The sequence below is a fragment of the Puma concolor genome, chromosome D3, assembly GCF_028749965.1.
Source record: "Puma concolor isolate L17-30 chromosome D3, mPumCon1.1.hap2, whole genome shotgun sequence".
NCBI classification, from domain to species: domain Eukaryota; kingdom Metazoa; phylum Chordata; class Mammalia; order Carnivora; family Felidae; genus Puma; species Puma concolor.
In genome coordinates this window covers 19,445,914-19,467,871 of record NC_141678.1, presented here as the reverse complement: position 1 = coordinate 19,467,871, position 21,958 = coordinate 19,445,914, and the positions used below count along the sequence as shown (strand labels likewise).

Below are 21,958 nucleotides of genomic sequence, written 5' to 3'. Positions count from 1 at the left end.
TCCCATGCTGTCAGCACAGAGACTGATGTGAGGCTTGAACCCATGAACCATGAGATCATGACCTGAGCTGAAATCAAGAGTCGAATGCTTAACTGACTGAGCCACCCAGGTGCCCCTATAATGGTATTTTTTTTTTTTATTTTTTTTTCAACATTTATTTATTTTTGGGACAGAGAGAGACAGAGCATGAACAGGGGAGGGGCAGAGAGAGAGGGAGACACAGAATCGGAAACAGGCTCCAGGCTCTGAGCCATCAGCCCAGAGCCCGACGCGGGGCTCGAACTCACGGACCGCGAGATCGTGACCTGGCTGAAGTCGGACGCTTAACCGACTGCGCCACTCAGGCGCCCCTATAATGGTATTTTTAAAAACATTGCCTCACAGGTAAGAGGGAACCTGGGTAGAGTAGTGACAGTCTGGCAAAGAAGTCTACCTTATGAAAGCTGAATTGCATTTGTCTCTACAGTCATGTGTAGCAAATTACCTAGAGCCCTGAGAACTCAAGGACATGACTCTGCCTTCTCAGAGCTGGCCCAGGGTGTCTTGTAGCAGAGTCACTTGGATTGTATCTGGTCATGCTGTGGTTTAACCCCGGACTACATTCAGTTACAGCACTCTGAAACACTGGGGATAAAGAAAAAGCTTAAAAATGGAGAGAACTGGGGCACCTGGGTGGCTCAGTTGGCTAGGTGACCGACTTCAGCTCAGGTCATGATCTCACAGTTGGTGGGTTCAAGCCCCGCATTGGGCTTTGTGCTGACAGCTCGGAGCCTGGAGCCTGCTTCCGATTCTGTGTCTCCCTCTCTCTCTGTCCCTCCCCCACTAGCTCTTTCTCTCTCTCTCTCTCTCTCAAAAATAAATAAACATTAAAAAAACATTTTTTTTTTTAAATGGAGAGAACCTAGGCACCACCTAAATGTGTTTGTGGCCCTGAGATTGCTTTAGAAAAACAGATGCATTGAGGCGCCTGGGTGGTTCAGTCGGTTAAGTGTCCAACTCTTGATTTCGGCTCAGATCATGATCTTGTCACTGTTTGTAAGATCGAGCCCCGCATTGGGCTGGCTCTGCACTGTCAGCTTGGAGCCTGCTTAGGATTCTCTCTCTCTCTCTCTCTCTCTCTCTCTCTCTCTCACTCACTGCTTCTCCCCTGCTAGTGCTTTCTCTTTCTCTCAAAAATAAACATTAAAAAAAAAAGGATGCATTGAGGTAGAATTGACACATAATAAATTGCACATATTTAAGGTTTACAGTTTGAGTTTTGACATACCTATGCCTGTGAAACCGTCCCCACACATGGTAAGCATATCGATCTCCACAGAAGATTCCATATGCCTCTTTGTATCCCCTTCATCCTGCCTTTCCCTGCCTCCTCCACAATCCCCAGGCGACCACGATCTGCTGTCACTGTATAGTGTTTGCATTTTTTATAATTTTGTATAAATGGGATCATAGCGTGTACAATTTGGGGAGAGTTCTGGCTTCTTTCACTTGGCATTATCCTTAGCATAATGATTGTGAGATTTATTCAATACTGTGTGTATCAATAATTCACTTCCTTTTTTTGTTCTGAAGAGCAAGTCTGTTTCATGGACATATCACCATTTGTTTATCCATTCAGCTGTTGCCAGACATTGGATTGTTTCCAGCTATTGCTTATAAGTGAGGCTCTTGTGGACATTCGTGTGCAGGTCTTTGTGTAAACATCTGAAAGTGGGTTGGCTAGACCATGTGGTTGGTGTAGGTGTTACTTTTTTTTTAATGTTTATTTTTGAGAGAGAGTGTGAGTGGGGGAGGGGCAGAGAGTGAGGGGGTACAGAGGATCTGTAACAGGCTCTGCACTGACAGCAGTGAGCCTGATGTGGGGCTCAAATTCCCAAACTGTGAGATCGTGACCTGAGTTGAAGTCGGACGTTCAACCAGCTGAGCCACCCAGAGGCCCGGTGTCATTTTTTAAGAAGCCACCAGACTGTCTTCCAAAGTGGCTGCACCATCAGTGCACAAGAGTTCCAGTTCCTGTACATCTTCACCGAGACTGTGTGGTCAGCTTCCAGCCGTTCTGATAACTGTGTGGTGATATCTCCTCATGGTTTTAATTTTCCTATTGCCTGGGAACCAGTGCTGTTGAGCATCTTTCTGTGTGCTTATTTGACATCCATGTGTCTTCTTCAGTGATGTGCCCAGGCACAGCTAGAATGGTCATTAAATACAAGGAAGGATATGATGCAGTCTAGAGCATGACCTTTGCCCTCAAGAAACTCTCAAAATTATTTCTGAGACATAATAGTATTTACAGGCCTTTAAAAAGTATGCCGTTTCCTGGGCATAATTGTAACCTTTTTTATGACTCAGATTTGTAATCATAAGCATTCATGACTGTTCTGTGTAGAATCCAGTTTTGAGTGACCTTTATACTTCTGCTGCATCGTATCCCTCCTTAGGACCCTCAACCCTCTCTATTTGGCTACATCCTAATTAGTGTTTTTTACCAAGACACCCGCAAAAAGTGCCTGTAACCAACTTGCATGCAAAGCAAAACCAGAGAAATAAGTATGGGGTCAGGAGTAAAGTGCCACACACAGGGCCCCAGTGGAATTCAGGCTCATCCCCTCCCCTGTGACAACACCGTCATTTTCTCCCACTGGTGGTATCTGGTTGTATCTGGTTCAGAGTGTAAAGCGTTTCACCATTTCCTTCACATTTACTGCACCAGTGGGAAGGTAAGTAAACCATTGAGTTAGGGTTACAAGAGGGTGGTTCCACAGGTGTGATACCTGTTTTTGGACATTTTGGCATTTTCCTTCTGCCAAAATGGTACCTTATAGGTGTAGAAACAAATCCCTGACAGATTTAGAAGAACCGTTCCTGCTGTAAGCAGTAAGATAAGTTCATCTTAAGGTGGGCACACTATGTGGAGCAATTCTTTCCTGAGATCATTTCCTTCCCAAGCTGCTGCACTACAATAGCCACTTCACATCCAGGCTGCCTTGTACTTCAGTGTCCTGAGTCAGACCAGATATATGCCCTATGATTTCAGAAAGGGAAGTGCTGTGCCAAGGAAGGTCAGTAGTCTTTCTAGGCTCACATTCTGTCTGGGCGTGCATCAGAAGGTGCACCTGAACGTGAGTGCTCCCTGAAATGTGAGTGCTCGGTACTCACCGGGAGGATAACAGTATATCCAGATGGGCAACTTCCTAACTGGGGCTTGCCACGAATGCAGCAGTCTGAATCTTTGCTCTGCATGGAATTAATGGTATCCTGTAGTCTCTGTGTAGTAGTATCCTTTTTTGCATAAATCACATTTTTCAAATTTAAGGTGTTTGGATGAGTCTAGGTATACTTTGTATCTGTCCTTTATGCTTTATAAGTGCTATCTTCTAGCAGCCCTCATGTTTAGAAGCTGAAGCTTTTTTTTTTTTTCTGAGAGAGCAGGAAGGGGCAGAGGGAGAAAAGAGAGAGAGAATCTTAAGCAGGCTCCACACTCAGCTCAGAGCCTGATGTGAGCTCCATCCTGGAGCTCATGACCGGAGCCAAAATCAAGAGTTGGATGATCAACTGACTGAGCCACCCAGGTGCCCCTGAAGCATTTTTTTTTTAAGACCTACCTCTATACTGAAGCTTTCCGATACTCTGGATTTTTTTTCCCTTGAATTTCTCTGCTTTTCCTCAGAGTTTTCTTTTTTTCTTTCTCAGCCCCACTCAGTTTTCTTAAACAAGAATGTTATTCAGCAAACCTTCGTGGAGTGCCTGAAGAGGGTGCTAGCTTTTGAGTTCAGTGCTTGGCAAAGAACACTCCCGAGAGAGGGAAACAAAGTCATGTAAGTGCTATCTATTTGCAGTAGGCACAGGGGAGACGTGTGACAGAAGTCCATGTGGTTGTCACAGAGCCATCAGATCTTCCCTGGCCCAGATGGTAGGTGTCCTGAAGTCCCAGGGTGTGAACAAGAAGAGAGGGACTCGGAACCAGTGTGGCTGGCTTCTGGTACTCCGGGGATTTTCCTGGGGTGGGGACAAAGTCTCTTGCCTTATGCTTATTTGTGGTTTAGAAGGTGGAATCAGCACCATCTTGGGGGAGGTGGGAGAGAGGGACGGGATATGCCAAACTCTAGCAGAGGGAGCTGTTCTGTGTACCTCATAGACTCTGTCTTATTAAATCCTCATAATTGTGTATCTTTCCCATTTTGTATATGAGAGAATGGAGACTCTCTGAGGTAAATTATGCTCCCCCAGTCTTGTAGCTAGCTAGTAGTAGGAAGTGGCCCTGACATTCAAAGCCCAGGGTCTGTGGGATTCTAAAACCCATGGTATCTCTGTCACACCACTCTCTCTTCGGTGATGATCTATAAGAGCTGTGGCTTTCAAATCAGTGTAAAGAATTTCTTAAGACTTAAAATGGAGGAGCAGTCAGGCTTGCAAGGTAAAGAGCTTCCGTTCTGTCACCCGAAGGTTCTGAAGAGCCTTTTCTCAGAGAGGGCATTTGAACAGGGTTTTGGTGTGAGCCATGGCTTCTTACATTGGGCAGCCTTCACTACCCAGATTGCCCTGCATCTGTCTGTTTCAGAGCCTGAGTACAAAATTGGTAGCACTTGTCCTAAGGATAGACTAAAGGAGGCCATCCCAAAGATACTGTGGAATGCCTCATTTTCTTCCTCTCAAACACAAGTATTCTCAGGGAAGCCGTTGGGAAGGTTAGGATGAGGAGATGAAGCTTCTCTCCTCCTTTGCCAAGCAAGCCCTTCCCCAGAGCACACACCATGGTAAATGTTGCTTGAGGATTTCTGTGCGTGTCTCCTTTAGTTCAAATTGCATTTTGATGAGTAATAACCTCTGCCAAAGCTAAACTAAATCTAGAAAAGGCAGGACTGATTCCTAAGCTGCTCATAAGACTGCTCATAATATGCCCAGGACAAGTAGGACCTAGTCAGCGGCTCTTGCCTACCGTCCCTTCCTAGTGGCAGTTTTCCTGAATTTTCAAAAAGCAGGTATCTTGGTTCCTGTGTGTTCCTCCACAAAAAGTCTCCCTTTGAAGGAGTTTATGGGAAATGTGGGGATATTACTCCCATCTCTTAGGATGACATTTGCTAACTTATTCTGAATTGTTCCCCCAAAATTGGTTCATTTGACTGAAACAATTTATATAGCCCAAAATGTTATTATTATACTAGATTTTGTTTTTGTGAAGCTTCGATACAGTTGGAGCTGTATCCTAGAAATGTGCTTGCTACTTTGAGCAACATCATTGTGGTTAAATGTAGCTGTCTCACCCACAGAATCATGGCAGTTTCCCTCCCTTGACTTTGGAACAGCCATACAGAGAATGATAGATCAGCTTCCTTTCTAGTTACCATAGTTGCTTGTTTATCCTGGTGGTGAAGGGAACAGGTTGATACCCTGCCTTCTATGTTCAACTACTTGTTTTTAAGAAATTTTTTTAAGTAGGGCTGTAAAAGTTCCCATAAAACCTACTTTGAATCATATTTAAGCAACGTGACTTCCCAGTGAACGCTCTAGGATAAGTTAGTTGCTTATGAGATCTACTTGGTGTATAGAGTTTATTGAGCATGAACTACTTCAGACCATCCGCCAGTTTTTTTTTTTGGGGGGGGGGGGGTTGAGTTTGTTTTTTGTTTGTTTTGTTTTGTTTTTGTTTTTGTTTTTACTGTGGTAAAACAGACAAAACCTAAAATTTTCCCGTTCCAGCCATTTTTAAGTCCACAGTTCAGGGGCATTAAGTACATTCACAGTGTTATGCAACCATCACCATTGTGTGGGGTTCCAGAACTTTTCCTCACCCCCAAATGGAAACCCCCATATCCATTAGCAGTCACTCCCTATTCCCACGCCCTGACAGCCACTAATCTGCTTTCTCTGAATCTCAGTAAGTTAGATGTTGAGTATAAATGGAGTCCTACAATATGCGGCCTTTGTGTCTAGCTTTCACCTAGCAGAATGTTTCAAGATTTATCCGTGTTGTAACATGTCAGTACTTCACTTTTTAAAAAATTTTTTTTATCTTTATTTTTGAGGAGAGAGGAGAGAGAGACAGAGACAGAGAGACAGAGTGCAGGTGGGGGAGGAACAGAGAGAGAGGGAGACACAGAATCGGAAGCAGGCTCCAGGCTCTGAGCTGTCAGCACAGAGCCCAAAGCGGAGCTCAAACTCACAGACTGTGAGATCATGACCTGAACTGAAGTTGGACACTTAACCGACTGAGCCACCCAGGTGTCCCAGTACTTCATTTTTTTATGACTCAAAAATTTCCGTTGTATGGATATACCACATTGTGTTTATTTTTCTGTTGGTAGACTTTTGTTGGTTGGTTGTTTCCACATTTTGGCTATTGTGAATAATGCTGCTGTGAACATTCCTGGGCAGGTATTAATTTCCACGCCTGTTTTCACTTTTATGTGGATACCTAGAGTGGAACTGCCAGGTTATCTGAGAATTATATGTGTAACTTATTGAGGAACTACCACAGCAGCTATATCATTTTCCATTCCCGTCAGCAGTGTACAATTCTCATTTCTTTACATCCTCGCCAGCACTTGTTATTCAATTTTTTTTTAATTTATTTATTTTGAGAGAGACAGAGACAGTGCGACTGGGGGAGGGAGAAAGAACCCAAAGCAGGCTCTGCGCTGCCAGTACAGAGGCCAACACGGGCCTGGACCCATGAAACCGTGAGATCATGACCTAAGCTGAAACCAAGAGTTGGACGCCCAACCAACTGAGCCACCCAGATGCCCCTGTTATTCCGTTTTGTAAAATGACATGTGTTCTATTGGCTGTGAAGTGGTAGCTCTTAGTAGTTTTGATTTGCATTTCCCTGCTGCCTAATGGAGTTGAGTGTCTTCTTATGTGTTGTTGGCCATTCATCTGTCTTCTTTGGGTAAATGTTCAGATCCTTTGCTCGATTTTGCATTTGGGCAGTTGGGTTATTTATCTTTTAGTTGAGTTGTTGAGTTGTAGGTTGGTTTGTTTTTTGTGTGTGTGGAAATTTTCAAATACCCACTACAGTAATGAGAGTGGTAAAGTGACCCTGTGCACATGCCCCCTGGGCACAAGTCATTGCACATGGTCCTTGCACTCTCCACCCCCACCTGGAGGTTTCCAGAACAACTCCCAGTCATTTAATGCCCTCTCACATTTAGTTTAAACTTCCTGATTGAATCATGGTTTTTTTTCATTGATTTGTTAGAAATAAGATCCAGATAAGGTTCACACGTTGCATTTGGATAACATACCTCTTTTAAGTCCATTTTAATCGTAAAATTCACCCCCGTTTTTTTTTCCTTTCAGTTTGTCCTCTTGAGGGAAGTGGATCATGTATTCAATAGAGTTCTACATTTTAGGTTTTGCTGACTACATCCCTGTGCTGCTCTCCCTAGTATAAGCTGGAAAATAGAACTACAGGTTAGATCTGATTCCAGTTCCAGGTTTTGGCAGAAACACCTCAGTTGTGGAGTTGTGTCCTGCCCTTTCAGATAGAGCAGAGCAGGACTGGCTCTGTGTTTCTGAGATGGTCCTGGCCACTCATCATCACTGTTGCCAAATGGTACCATTCCATTTCTGTCAGTCACTCCTGCTTCTTTGGAATTCCTCTTCACAAACTCTTTCATCAGCTGTTTAATTGCTTTGACATCCAGTTTGGTCAGGGAAGTTCCATCCGGTGCTTGATCCTCTCCCTTGGTTTCCCAGCCCTCAAGACTGTGAGTGGTTTCCAAGCTGGGCTGGGTGTGCTTCTGTGAGCATCATCATGAACTCCCGGATTTCACCTTTTAAATGTTCCCATCCACTGCACTTCCACCGCTGTCAGTCTTTAGATCAGTGGTCCTGACTCAGGTGATCTGGGGACCTTTAACGAAAATAACGTCCAGACAACTGGGTCAGCCTCTCTGGGGTAGAGCTGAACATGTGGCCTTGGAAAGGCCTTGCACGTGATTCTGATGCACAGTGAAGATCAAAGGTCCTTATTAGAAGCCCCTCCCTGACAAGTGGCACGAGCTGCAGGGCCCTGTCTTCAGGGTTGCTGGTTCCTTCCTTCCTCCCTCTTTACCACGTAGTCCCAACACTGGACTCCATGGTGAGCAAGCCTCATGGATATATGCTGCCCTCCTTCCCTCCCCTCCCCTCCCTTCCCCTCTCCTTCTCTGACCTGGAGCAGAGAGAGCTTAGCTAAACTTCAAAAAGGAGAAAGCACTAAGGTCCCCAGGACACCTCCCTTAGATCTGCAGCCAGAGTGGGCCTGCCAGTTCACACCGTGGCAGCCCTGGGCACCAAGCAGGCTTTTGCTGGTTACATCCAGGGTCTTCTGGGGCCCTCCGTGTTTAACACTACCAGCAATGGTAAATACTGTCTCTTGATGTTTTTTCCCTCTATTTTATTTATTTGTTTGTTTGTTTAAGTTTTTATTTTTAAGTAATCTCTACACCCAGTGTGGGGCTTGAACTCACGACCCCGAGATCAAGAGCCTCATGCTATTTAGACCTCACATCCCCCTACCATACCACATATTTAAAGGTACCCTCTCCTGCCTGCCTCTCTCAGGTTTCCACGCACCCTCCAGAACTTGACCTATGGCCTGGGGCTGAGGCACCTTGGGCAGGGTTGGTTTTGTTTGTAATTCACTTGTATCTCCTGAAGGCTGGGCTGTGACCCCCAGCAGGTAGCATTCCCAGCATCTTCAGTCGCAGGAAGGACCTGGCCTCTCTGTCTGTGTTTGGCTGTGATCCCACTCTTCCACAGTTGAGACGGGCATAAGGAAATTGGTGTGAGCAGAGAGATGAATCATGGTATTTGGCTTTTTGCCCTGTGCCCATAAAAGTGGCATTTCCTTAAATAGATCAGAACCTTAATAACTATTTAAAGAACATGTGGAATTTGGGGGTGTATTTTATGGCCCTTAATTAAGCTTCAGACCAATTAAAACATTTTAAGATGTTTTATGACACTTTTTAATTTTTTTCTGTGGAGATTTTGTGTAATTTTTTCGCTCTCTTACTCCACCCCTCAACTCTCAGTGCATACAAACACACACCAAAGTGGCGCTACCTGAAGGCCACAGACAAAGGACAGCATCATATCTAAGTCACAGGAGCAGGAGAGGGCTTCTGGCCCAGGTCAAGAATTGAATGAGTGGGAAGCACCCAGCCAATCCTATGGAGGGGCGTGAGGGTGTTAGGTGTCTGGTCTGAATTTTTATGATAGTGAAAAGGACAACAGATGGGCCTGTGAAGCAGGCCACGTCCATCTGCCCCATCAGATCTCTTAGTGGACATTTCCTGGATGGGAGGACGTGCGCCTGTGGGAGAAAATGCGACAAAGTGCCTCATTTGAGTCTGTGCTGAATGCTTTCTTGAACTTTTGTTCTGGCACGTATCATAAGCCTCTCATTTTTGTCCGCCTAACCCAAACATAGACTTCTCTAGAAAAGTAGAAAAGTCCTGAATTGACCTGGAAACTGAATGCAAAATCTGAATTCATTAAGTAGAAACTTGCATTATAGGGGCATCTGAGTGGCTCAGTTGGTTGAGTGTCTGACTTCTTTCGGCTCAGGTCATGATCTCACAGTTCGTGGGTTGGGGTCCTGCATCAGGCTCTGTGCTGACCGCTCAGAGCCTGGAGCCTGCTTCAGATTCTGTGTCTCCCTCTCTCTCCCTTTTTCTGCTTGTGCTCTCTCTCTTTGTCTCTCAAAAATGAATAAACATAGGGGGTGCCTGGGTGGTCAGTCGGTTAAGCGTCTGACTTGGCTCAGGTCATGGTATCACGGTTCGTGGGTTTGAGCCTGTGTCAGGCTCTGTGCTGAGCCTGGAACCTGCTTCAGAGTCTGTGTCTCCCTCTTTCTCTGCCACTCCCCTGCTCGTGTTGTCTCACTCTCAAAAATAAATAATAAACATTTTAAAAAATGAATTAAAAATGAATAAACATTAAAAAAAATTTTGTTAAAGAAACTTGCATTATAATTACTACTGTATGTCTCTATTTTTGTAATTACTACTTCTGTGTCTCTGTTTTAAAAACAAAATTGGGGGCACCTGGGTGGCTCAGTCAGTTGAGAGTCCAGCTCTTGATTTTGGCTCAGGTCTTGATCCCAGGATCGTGGGATCAAGTCCCTGCTTAACATTCTCTCTCTCTCCTTCTGCCTCTCTCCTCCACTTGTGCTCCCTCTGTCTCTAAAATAAAAAATTAAAAATTTTTTAAAAAGAAAAAGAAAACTGTTTCCTTCTTAGAGAGCTTATTAGTGTTGGTACCTGTGAATAGTGAACAGTAAGAAAAGCACTGGTGTGTGTATTCCCTGAAAACATCGTGCTTTGGGCTTTAAGAATAGTTCATTTTATAGGTATTGGCTGGCCTGCTGAAGAAGCCATCCATGTAGGAGTCAGGGCACATCCAGGGGGGAAGGCCCTTGATCCTACCACAGCCCCTGTGGTAATCTGTAAGGTGTAAATGGCCCTTCTGTCCAGGGAGAAGTGCACTTAGGTTTTACAGTCAAGGACTTCCCTTATGCACTGAAAATGCCACTTTTTGAAAATAGAAGGTCCATTCCTAGACATCCTTTGTGAAATAAACATGCCAAAAAGTATATCTGTGAAAGTCCTAAGGCTATTACAGATAACTTTGTGACGAGGTGGCTTCTTAAGCCTAAATTAATAGCCTCAAAATTAAGAGCTCCAGAGAGGAAGCCAGCAGAACTTTCCTGTCTTCCCATCTGGATTTTCTAGCACCCTTTTCAGCCTCAGAGAACCAGCTTCATTGTTTATAGACTTTTCCATGTTCAATCTGCATTATTTCACAGTAGATTGATATCCCAGCCGTGAACATCAAAAACGAACAAGCAGAAGGGCGCCTGGCTCAGTTAAGCATCTGACTTCAGCTCAGCTCATGATCTCAGTTTGTGAGTTTGAGCCCTGCGTCAGGCTCTGTGCTGACAACTCTGGAGCATGGAACCTGCTTTGGATGGTGTGTCTCCCTCTCTCTCTGCCCCTCCCCTGCTCATGCTCTCTGTCTCTCTCTCTCAAAAATAAATAAACGTTAAAAAAAATTTTGTTTTTAAATGAATAAGCAGTGAGATTGGGAGCAGAGGGTGCAGGCCCAGCACAGCCATGGTGGCATGGGGTGATGGCAGCCTTGCCTGAGGCTTGCCTTCTCAGATTTTAGGCTTTTCTCCATTTCCTTTGAAGCACTGGCCTCATTTTCCCCCAGGGTCTCTCTGGAGGGGGTAGGAGATAGAAGGATGGGGACAGGGCATTTGAAGGTCTCATGTGGGTTTCCTGCATGTTGGCCTCAGTGTCCCTGCTGGGTACAGCGCCCAGCCTGGCTCGCCTTCAGCTGGCGGGGACAGTGACACCTGCCAGCCTGCCTGGGTTTGGACTTTGTTTTGATTTGGAAGTTTGGTAGTCAGGTACTTCAAAGTTAACTCCCCCTGCCCTGAAACTCAAGAAGCCATTGTTTCCTCATTGTTTAAATATCTTTGGCATGTTTTGTAAATGAAGTCGCTGCTCTGCCTGGAGGTTCCAGGTTTGAGGTTGGGTTTGTGTTGAGGAAGCTGGGGAAGGCTGGGGTTCCCACAGCTGGGGAGCTGGAGCGCAGCAGTTTCCTCTGGAGGTGCTGGGAAGCCAGGCACGTAGGCAGCTCTGCCAGACGCCTGACTTTCAGGACTGGAAGAGGGGGCTGTGGCGGCAGGAAGTAGAGATTTGTTTTCCTCCAGAAATGAATGTGACCTCTGGGGGCAAGGGTTGGGAGTCCTTAGCAGCCACATGTTGCTGTTGGCCTCCCACAGGCCTTGGACAGTCATTAAGAAGCTTCTCGCCCTGCTGTCCACACAGTGATACTCCGTGCCCTCGGGTCTTTGATCAGGGCACTTGTCATGAGATCTAGTCTGATTTCTGGAGTGTGGATGGGCTTTGGACAGGCCTGAGTTTGAATAACCACATAGATCAGCTCTGGGACCTGGGCCTCCTTGTGCCCCAGCCTCCTTATCTAAAACTGCTCCCGGGTGATAGAATTAAACTGACACTCAATCCTCCCTGCTACCAGCCCAGCACCTTGGACAGGTCATTTCCCTTCCCTACTTCCAGTTTCCTCCCAGATGGTGCTGGCGCCCCTTGGCTGGCTGCTTCCTGAGATTCATGTGAGATGAAAGCGGCACGTTTGCTGTGGCGGCTCAGCAGTAACTGTCAGACACCACTGGTTGCACGGCGCCCTTAAAGGAGGTGGTGACTGGTATTGTCCCCTGGAGGGGGTCGGGGAGGGGCTGTCGGGAACCGGACAGGCATGCTTATTTGGACTGTGTCTTCGTGGCCAGGAAGCGTGGGGACTGCAGCACCGAGGCAGGGAAGACCTGCCAGGCCCCAGTCACTGGGGGAGGGTTGGCGGGTGCACTCTTTGAGGCCAAGTCAGATGGCCCTGAAAGCTTACTGCGACCTTCCCTGTGACTCTTGGCAGGTTTGTATCCTTTTGTGCTTTAATCTGGTAATTTCTTTCACCACAGTTTATGAACAATGATTTCAGGCCAGATCAGCGTGACTGGCTGCCCCAAATAATCAGGTTACAGAGGGGAAATGACCTCTGGAATAATTGCCCACAGAGCTGCTGCCTTCTTGACGGCTTGTGTTTGAGTAGAAGGCCCCCCCCCCCGCCCCCAGAGGGCAGCATTCTGGGTGTCTGCATTCGAGGGCCAGAATTCACTTGGATGATGAAAGCTTATGAAAAGTTCAGCTTCGTGCTCTTCCACATTGCTTGCTGCTTTTGTAAGGAAACTGCCTGAGAGCTGCTGAGTCTGGACTAAGACTGTCTTCCCTGAAGGGCCAGTTGCCAGGCCTGGTCCTGTCCTCCCCACCTGCCCCTCATCCATTCCCCTACTTGGTGTGAGAACCTAACAGTCTGTAAACCAGGGTCAGGGATGGCAAAGTTTGTAAAACTCTGTACGTGTATACATGGTATTCATATTGTTGTGTGATCACTTGTCCCAGGAAGGAGTAGGAACCTGTACCCAGGAACGGGTGGTTTGCCTTCAATAATAAAATGTGGGCTTTCCCAGCCCCCCCAAGAACTAACCCTTGATGCAGTTGAAGTCTGCATGAAAGAACAGTGTGACCTTAAATAAGAGGTGTTTGGGAAGTGCTCTCTTTTTCAGTTTGTGGCATTTATATAAAGTGTGTGAATTTCCAAAATTTAATTGTGGAGTTTTACTTTCAAAAGGATTCTTGGGGCGCCTGAGTGGCTCAGTCGGGTGAGCGTCCAAGTTCGGCTCAGGTCATGATCTCACAGCTCGTGGGTTCGAGCCCCGCATCGGGCTCTGTGCTGACAGCTCAGAGCCTGGAGCCTGCTTTGGATTCTGTGTCATCCTCTCTGCCCCTAACCCACTGGTATTCTGTCTCTGTCTCTCTCAAAAATAAATAAACAAAAAAAAAAATTTTTTTAAAAGGATTCTTATGGGGTGCCTGGGTAGCTCAGAAGGTTAAGGGTCAGACTCTTGATTTAGCTCAGGTCATGATCTCACGGCTAAGTCCCAAGTCAGGCTCTGGGCTGAGTGTGGAGCCTGCTTAAGATTCATATTCTCTCTCTCTCTTTTTTTCTCTCTCTCTCTCCTCCGCTCCCTCCCTCCTTCCCTCTCTCTCTCCCTCTCCCTCCCGCTCCTTCCCTCTCTCCCTCTCCCCCTCTCCTTGTCCCTCTGCCCCTCCCCTTGCCCCTCTGCCCCTCCCCCACTCGAGTGAGCATGCTCTTCTCTCTCTCTCTCTCTCTCAAAAAAAAAAAAGGAATTTTCGCAAGTAAAGGTAAAGGCTACACATTAGCCAAATTGTGTTACCATATAGTCAGCTATTCTGAATATGTTACTTTTATGGTTGTAAATAATTATACTATAAATATGGAATGAGAAAGTCGAGGTGATCTGGGAGAAGCGCTGTGGGGATGCACACAGCCCCAGCGTGAATCAGCTCCCAATGTCTCCTAATGCAAGATGGCAGCTGTTGATGTCTTCAGAACACAGGGGTTTTTATGTACTATAAATCTGTGCCTGAGCCCTAATAGGGGAGGTCAGGCTGAATCATAACTTCTCAGCGTAGAACTCTGTTCCCCAGGGCCCCACGATGCTGCAGAACTGCCAGAACAGCGCCCTGTGCCCACTGTTCTTCACGTGAAGAGGAGGTGGCTCAAACGTTTGCCACCAAGGTGGCAGCAATCTGTAGGTGGTGGATAGGATGGAGTGGGGAATTGCTACAAGGCCAGTCACTGACACCTGCTGGTCTTGGGACATGGTCTTGGACATGGTCTTGGGACATGGCCCCTAGCACTCTGTGCTTTCTCCAGAAGCTCCCCCTGCCTGGCATTTGGAGGCCACGTGGCATCTGAGGCCTCCTTCCTCCTCCTCACCGTCCTCCTCAGAAGATCACAACGTGCGTTACTTACCTGTTTTTCTTCTTTTCCTTCAGAATATTGACATTACAAACTTCAGCAGCAGTTGGAATGACGGGCTGGCCTTCTGTGCTCTCCTGCATACGTACCTTCCGGCCCACATTCCATATCAAGAGCTGAACAACCAAGATAAGGTAGGCCGGCTGTGGAATGGCCAGCTCCTGGAGTCCTTACCGCATAGGAGAGGCAGAGCCTTCCATTGGCAGGACCCAAGTCACATTGCTGGCTCACAGTGGCCTCATCCCAGCTCAGTTTTGTTCTGGGATTGAGTTATTTGTGCTGAGCCAGCCAGTCCCTGACCAACCTTTGTAGGACATTTGGTGGGTTCAGAATTCCCCAAGTGACAACATTCCCTGTGGGAGCTGTCAGCCTTCCTGGGTGATGATATTTAGAATTGAGGGTTTTACCAAGAACTGGCCACGGAGAACTGCTCAAGGCATGAGCAGTCTGGGCAGGGCTCTCACCACACCAGGCCAGCCTCCCACCAGCCCTGTGCAGTCCGGGTGTCCCACTCAGGGAGGTGCTTGGAGACAGGTTGGGTAGAACCCTCGTCCAGATGGGCACTAGGAGAGGTCCCAGGCCCGAGCCTTCCTCTGGTCCCCTCCTGCCCTCAGATAACCCTTGAAGATTTTCCCCTGGGGAGGAAGCTCATTTGACAGGTGTCTCTGATCAGCTTTTGGGGTCCAGGTCCAGGCAGCTCAGGGCTGATGTGTCAGAAGCATCCCTTTTCCACAGCGAGGAAAGAAGGGGCTTGTGGAGATTGCTCTACAGCTGGTCACCAGAGGAGTGGGTGGGCCCTGCGGAGGGGTGGTCGGGGTAGGTGGGGGCTTCAGGAGCTCCAGTGTAGGTTTGTTCTGGCACCAAGTGGAGGTGGCTGTCCATCTTCCCCGGCAGCACGGGTAGTGCAGGTTGCCTTCCTCCTGGCCTCGCTTGTCCACTCCAGTCACACAGTTTCTTTTACAGCGAAGGAACTTCACCCTGGCCTTTCAGGCAGCTGAGAGCGTCGGCATCAAATCCACACTGGTGAGTCACTGGCAGGCCCCTTCTTTTGTTGGGAAGAGCTTCCTTCTCATTAAGAGAGTTCCTGGGTGGCTACTGGGCGAGACAGGAGTCCACACAGGCCCTGGCCGGCTGAGTGAGCATCCTGCCAGAGGGGCCCCGGCAGGGGTTTCACCTCAGTCCTGTGGGCGCTCTGTGCGTCCTGAGGAAGCACCTGAGGTGGGTGGAGTCATCTTGACCACAGCCCCAGCGACTTTGACTTCCTTAGAGTCACCTTTTTCAGGTGAATCTCATGACAATAACATGTCATTGTCAGAGATGCATTCCTGTGGGTTTGTCTGCCTTTTGTCATGCTAGGGGGAGAGGAGGCGAGTGCAATTTGAGGAAGGAGACTTTAGAGGTGGAGCAGGTATGCCATGCTTCACAAGTGATGTGGCAAATGCCACTCACAGTGTGAGAAATTAGTTGTAGAGAACCCACATTTCAGGGTCATTAGGCCTCTGCTCAGTGCCCGCAGTAGCTCAAACCACACATGCTTCTGTTAGAGCTCTCACCTTGTCACCATGTCTGACTTTCTGAAGAAAATACTGCGTCCAGATGCAAAGCCAGTCCTTCCACACCTAGAGACACTTTCATTATATATATAAACTCTACTGAGGTGTTTGTCCAGGGCGCCCAGCTTGAGATTTCCACAGAGTAAAGAGCCCTGTGGGACTGGGTCAGGGACTCAAGGGCACCCCTTACCCTCATTTGTAACAGTTGGATGGTTTTGAAGAAGTGTTTACATTCATATTTACCCCACAGGAGTGTTTGTGTAAAGTCCCAGAAGTTGTATCTTCTGAATTGACAGAAGTATGTCCTCTATTCAGCTGTACAGAGAGAAAGAGAAATTACCATTATTGAAATGTTTCCCGTTAGCTGGGTATTTTATATCACATGTAAAGTACTAACATATAAAAAGCTGTCCGTTTCCCCACCCTAAAGAGCTTTTAGTCAAGATCTTACATTAAACAAACGTATTTTCTTTTTTCTATACCACCATTGGGTGGCCCGTTCCATTGTGCTGGCTGTGGCAACATGTTCTGTGTCCCTCACCCATGGTTCCATGGATTCTCTTGAGCATGGCTCCCCTGAAAAGTCATGGATGTTCTTCAGCAACAGTGAAACTCTTTTGGGGTCTTCTAGTCATATATCCAAGTCTTGGGTTTCATCATCTGGCATCTCACAGATCACTGATATTCTGCAGGATACAGTTAGAGAACAGTGTCTTTGATGATTTCAGATGGTTGCCATGGTGAAGGACATTGGAAAGTTGAGTTCTGGGGGCCCTGGGCCCACAAAGACTCTCTCAGGACAGAGACTAGGGTGAGAAGGGCTCTCAGAAGCCACCATGTGGAGGGGTTTAAGAGAGGTAGGCAGAGAGCAAGGCCCCAAAGAAGACAAAAGCCAGCCTTGGAGGGCTGTGGCCGGGAGCAAGGGCACCCCGGTGTGGGACTCTGGGGTAGGGCTCGGGCACAGACAGGCAGCTCAGGGAACATGCTGACACTTCACAGGCACACTTGGTAGCGATGGAGCAGACATCTTGACCAGGCCTTTGGTGGGTATGATCAAGCTTAGCCCAGAGTTGAAGCCCCCTACCCCAGCTGTGGGGGGAGCCTGTTGGGATGGGCCCAGAGGTGACCTGGGATTCTAAGCAGGTCTCTTCCTTCTCCGCCAGGACATTAATGAAATGGTCCGGACCGAGCGGCCTGATTGGCAAAGCGTGATGCTTTACGTGACAGCAATCTACAAGTACTTTGAAACCTGAGCACACCAGAAGGACTCTCCCCATTACCAAGTGACACCAACGCCATTAGCTATGCACCCCGTAAAGCTTTCAGCGACTCTCTGGGCTGCCCCGCAGCGTGTGAGCCTTCAGCCGGGGCCTCTGAGTTGGGAGAACTCAGGTGTCTGTGGCCCACAGCTCACACTGGGCTCCTTGCACATGACCTGTCGGGTCAGAGGTCGGCGTGGGCTCAATGCACATCACACACGCTGTTTGCTGCGGAGTTTTTTTTCTGAAGAGAATATTGAACTACATTAGTGCTGCGGGGTGTAAAAAACGACTCACACACAGCTAAACTTGGGGAAGGGGGTGAAATGATGTGGGCAGCTCACAGGGGGTTAGTGAAAGCTTTAGCTGCAGCTCTTCTGGACTCCTTGCCAGCGCAGGTTCTGTCACCTGGGAGAACCGGGCAGGGAAGTTGGCACCTGGCAGAGATGGCTGGGTGAACAGGCCACGGCCCTGGACGGGGGCTCAGTTTCAAGGAGTGCATCCCATGGCAGTGGGATGGCCACCGCTTCCGGGTGACAGGGCTGTCCTGGCCCGTGTGATTTAAGTGTTTGCAACTTGAGCTAACAAATGATTGCGACTCAAGTTCCTGGCTCAAAGGGTCTGCTGCTGCTGAATGGTTGGTTTTGCTGCTGGGTCCCCCTTGTCACGCCTCTGCCGACCTGTCCTTCAGCCTTGAAGGGGCTTGGAAACCCAGCTCTGGCATTAGGTTTCTGGACAAAAGAATTGGTCAAAAGGAGTTCTGGTTAAAAAATTTTTTTTTTCTTATGAGCAATATTGGGGGGAAAAGCTCCTGTTCTATTAGTACCAAAGTTAAATTTGTTTAGTGAACGTAGAGCTAAAACACAAAATCTGGACATTAGCCTGGTGAAAGCCAGAAATGAAGTCGGACGTAGCAGGAGAAAAAGCTAAACAGCTGGAGGGAGCCCAGACAGTGTAATTTAAAGTCACTCTGAGTCACTCAGACGAAATCCTCCTAGGCAAGAATTTAAGGAAGTGCCTTAACTCTCCTTGCAAGGAGGGTCTTGGAGGCCACTGCATCCACAGCTACAGCAGATGTCTTCAGGGCTCGTGACATGCAGCGATGGAGTTGGTCCCCTGCCACACCACCTTCCAGGTTCCGAGTGACAGGCAGCCGCACCAGCACCTCTTCTGTGCAGCGGAACCAAAGCCTTATCATGAGGTGTCCTGGTGAGATGACTCTCAGACTGGGACTCAGCCCTTCTTGGGAACAGGGAGCCTGCATCTCATGTGTGCCTAACACAGTAGCTGTTGGTTTAAACAGTGTCAAGACCTGTTGCTTCTAGAACACAGCTGTGTTTGGCACCTGCAAAGCAGCATGAGGAAGAGTTGCCACCAGTGGAAGTAGGATCACTGCCCCAACCACAGGATGCGAAGAAGGTGCCCGGCCAACACATGGGCCGAGGGTTCTGCGTTCAAGTGTGGTGTTCCTGACTAGGACTTGACATGTCTGTAGCCTAGAGAAGAATGTGGTTATTGTGAAATGGGCTGTGTGTTGTGTGCATGTGGCCTGCTGGCCCACAGTCACGTGGCTGGTAAGTGCCCATCAGCCCTGCCCAGAGGTCCTAACCTGCTGCCCCAACTGGAGGCTCTTTGTGAAATGCCTATTTTCAGCTAAGGAAGGAGAGGTCAGCAGAGTCCAGCCCCAGGGCACGCTGGAAGACCCTGGGAGATGGTACCTGTCTCAACCTTCCTGACGAGGTTCTATTCTGATTTCTGTTGCTCTGTTGACAGTTGCCCTGTGCTGTCACAGGAGGGACTGTTAGGTGAGAACGAATTGTTTTTCAGTGTCTTTCCACTTGGTCTTTCTGAGTTCCACTTTGGCTCTCATTCGCCCTCGTGGAAGCCTGTGCTCCTGTCTGGACCCAGTATGTCCGATTTGCGGCCATGTTTTTGTTTATTTATTGTGTTGGGGGTGCTTTTTTGTTCTGTGAAGGAAAAGATTTCCCTGGATCTGCAGTTCACACATCTGTCCCTTCCTAGCCAAGCGAGCCAGCCCTGGCAACTCATGCTGGTAGGCATGGGGCTGTGCTCACAAAGCTGCCAGTGGGGTCAGTGACAGGGCAGAGGGTGGCCACGGGGAGTGCCGGGACCAGTCCCACCTGCTTAAAGGCCCAGTTCTGTCTCTCTGACAAGAAGCTGTGCAGGGGTGTCTGGCCGGGCTGCCCACATTTGCATGTGGGTCCACAGGTGAGAAGATTCTAGAAGCGTGATTTTTGCTTTTTCTAATAGGATTCTTTTTATGATGTTGGCTTTATAGGATAATTCTAGATGGTCATACATACCTAAAAGTGCTACTGTGAGGTGCTTTTAGTCCAGTGGCACTTGACCTGAAGCCTCCAGGAAGTCATTTTGCCTCTTCTCCCTTCAAGCACAAGCTTTACTGCAAAAGGGCCAGTTACATTTCTGTATCCCTCAACCATGGGCTTCTGCTGATTGACAATACTTTTTTATTTTGTTCTATGAAATATTCTCGAATGTATTAAAATTGCTGAAAGACATCAGGCTTGGGCTTTTCTAGCTCGACATTTCCAGCTGCCCCTCTGATATGTGTGAACAGAACCCTTGAAGCCTCCTGGGACTGGCTTTTGGCAAGAGGAGGGCACCGGAGCCCAGGCTCTGTCCCCTTTATCTCCCCCTCCCCTTCAGCTCATAGGCCAGGAAACATTGTGGGGAAAGGACCTGAGGGACGGAGGGGGTGTGTGATAGGTCCCACCCTGGGCTGCTGTGCAGAGCCACCAGGCATGACCAAGTGCCCGGGCCTGAGACAAGGGTGGCCCTGGGACCACTGAGATTGTGTAACAGATACCAAGACCCCAGAAGCACAGTCTAAGTTGCCCTACAAGAACAGAAGCCCTGGCATTCCCAAGCTGTAGCCCAGACATGTGCTGTTCTGGGGAACAGAGTGGGGGGCAGGGTGCCTTGGCTTGGAGATTTTGTTATTGTTTTTTTTAGCAATGCATCTTCTTGAAGATAATTTTCAGAATATATAAAATTATAGAGAAACAAAAAATCGATAATTATACCACTCAGAGGCAACCAAACCAGTCAAGCCTTATTTTTCCTGTGTATCTTGTGTGGAATGATGATGAATCCACAGAGTGCAGCCCAGAACAACACCGGGTCCTATCACATTGCACATGTAACATGTCACATGCAGAGGGTCCCGTGGGGCTGCCTCCTGCAGGACACTCAGTGACCTAGGAGGCCCTTCCTGGGCCTGAGACCCCCCTCCCCAGGGTCAGCATCTGTCCAGTAACTGAACACACACCTGGGGAGCCCCAGAGCCCACGGTCTGAATTGAGGTATGTCCTGTGAGTGCTCAAGAGTCCGCTAAACGGTGCTGATAGCCATGAGTGTCCATTGCGGCCCAGCTTCCAGAGTGCAGCACCCAAGCCCTTGGGTTACAGGGCTGGGCGTGGGAAGGACTGAGCTAGGACTGGGTGTGTTTCCAGCTTCTCCCCACTCACCAGCTGTGGGGCCTGGAGTGAGCTTGTGTGTTTCGCTGTGGTTCTGCTGTGATCGGCAGGAGGGGTGATGCCACCCAGCACCCCTGGGCAAAGGGACAGCACAGGCTCCCTCAGCTGCTACCCCTTAGGTGTGGGGGCTGCCCTGCCTCAAACATCCCTCCTGCCTGTTACGCCTGCTGCCTCAGGAGCAGACTGAGGTGGACCATAGAGGAGTCCATTTGTAGCCCAACTTCCTAACCTGCTGGTGGCTCCCAGTGGGACCAGCCCAAGGCCTCTGCCTCCCTAGACTTAGCACTTGTTCTTCCTGTCCCTGGTTAGCTCTCTGGGGAGGGAATTGTTTCCACTTTGACTTAAGGGAAGTTTCTAAAACCTCTTTGGGGCGGGGTGGGGGGGTGGTGGCTTTGATGGGTGGAAGCAGGAAAACACGTTTCTCTGGAAGGGGAGAGATACAGAAGCGTTCTCACCCCTCCATCCACAACCTCGCAGAGTGGGGTCCTCGGCTGTGGGTGGCCATGCTCTGGTGACACACAGTGGCCAGCTCTTTGGCCCTATTCTTGCTGGGCTGCACTTCTCCCACCCTTGGTTTGACCTGAGTTGGTTTGGGTTGTCCTTTAAATGGAGGATGGGGCAGATATAAGGGGTCTTGTGCTCTGTACCAGGTGAATAAGGGGTGGATTCTAGTCAGGGCCTGCTCCAGGCCATTGGGAAAGTAGTAGATACGAGCCCTGAGCCTACAGAGTCAGGACTTTGCTGGGCCACAGCTAGTGCATCTGTGTAGGAGGCAGGGTGGGGGTCTGGGAGGACAGGGCTCCACATTCCCTGGGCCTGGCTCACACTGTGGGAGAGCAGGCTGAGTGTGGAGATAGAGCTGGGAGCTGGGGGGCTGTGAGGGTGGGTCAGAAGGGTGAGGGGTGGAGAGTGGGCACAGGCTGCCATCTGCGCCACCTGATCTGAGCCAGACCCAGAGCAAGGAAAGGCCCCAGGAGTCGCTGGAGGATGTCTTCATTATGGAGTGAGTATGGGGTTCTTAGAAAGGGGTTGTAGTCCTAAGAGGAGGGCTGGGGAAGAGCACAGGACCATTGGGCAGGAAGCAGGTTGCACCAAGTGGGACTTGGGACACCTGGTTTCCCCCTCCACCCCCAGGTCTACCACCAGCTTGTGACAGGCTGGGGACTCTTCTCACTTCTGCAATGTGATGACCCCCAAAAAAAGGCCCCTCCTGGTC

The 21,958-nt window shown here is 48.6% G+C and overlaps 1 protein-coding gene across 3 annotated transcripts in view; it reads left to right on the top strand.

The window, feature by feature from the left end:
• Positions 1-19,764, top strand: part of SPECC1L (sperm antigen with calponin homology and coiled-coil domains 1 like) — a 142,861-nt gene extending 123,097 nt beyond the window's left edge. For all 3 annotated transcript variants that reach the window (XM_086681977.1, XM_086681976.1, XM_086681978.1), the window contains 3 exons: positions 14,430-14,546; positions 15,376-15,435; positions 17,129-19,764. In XM_086681977.1, coding sequence (XP_086538103.1) covers positions 14,430-14,546; positions 15,376-15,435; positions 17,129-17,218 — 267 coding nt within the window. In that variant the 3' untranslated portion in view covers positions 17,219-19,764. The remainder of the gene's footprint in view (positions 1-14,429; positions 14,547-15,375; positions 15,436-17,128) is intronic.
• The last annotated feature ends 2,194 nt before the right edge of the window (positions 19,765-21,958 follow it).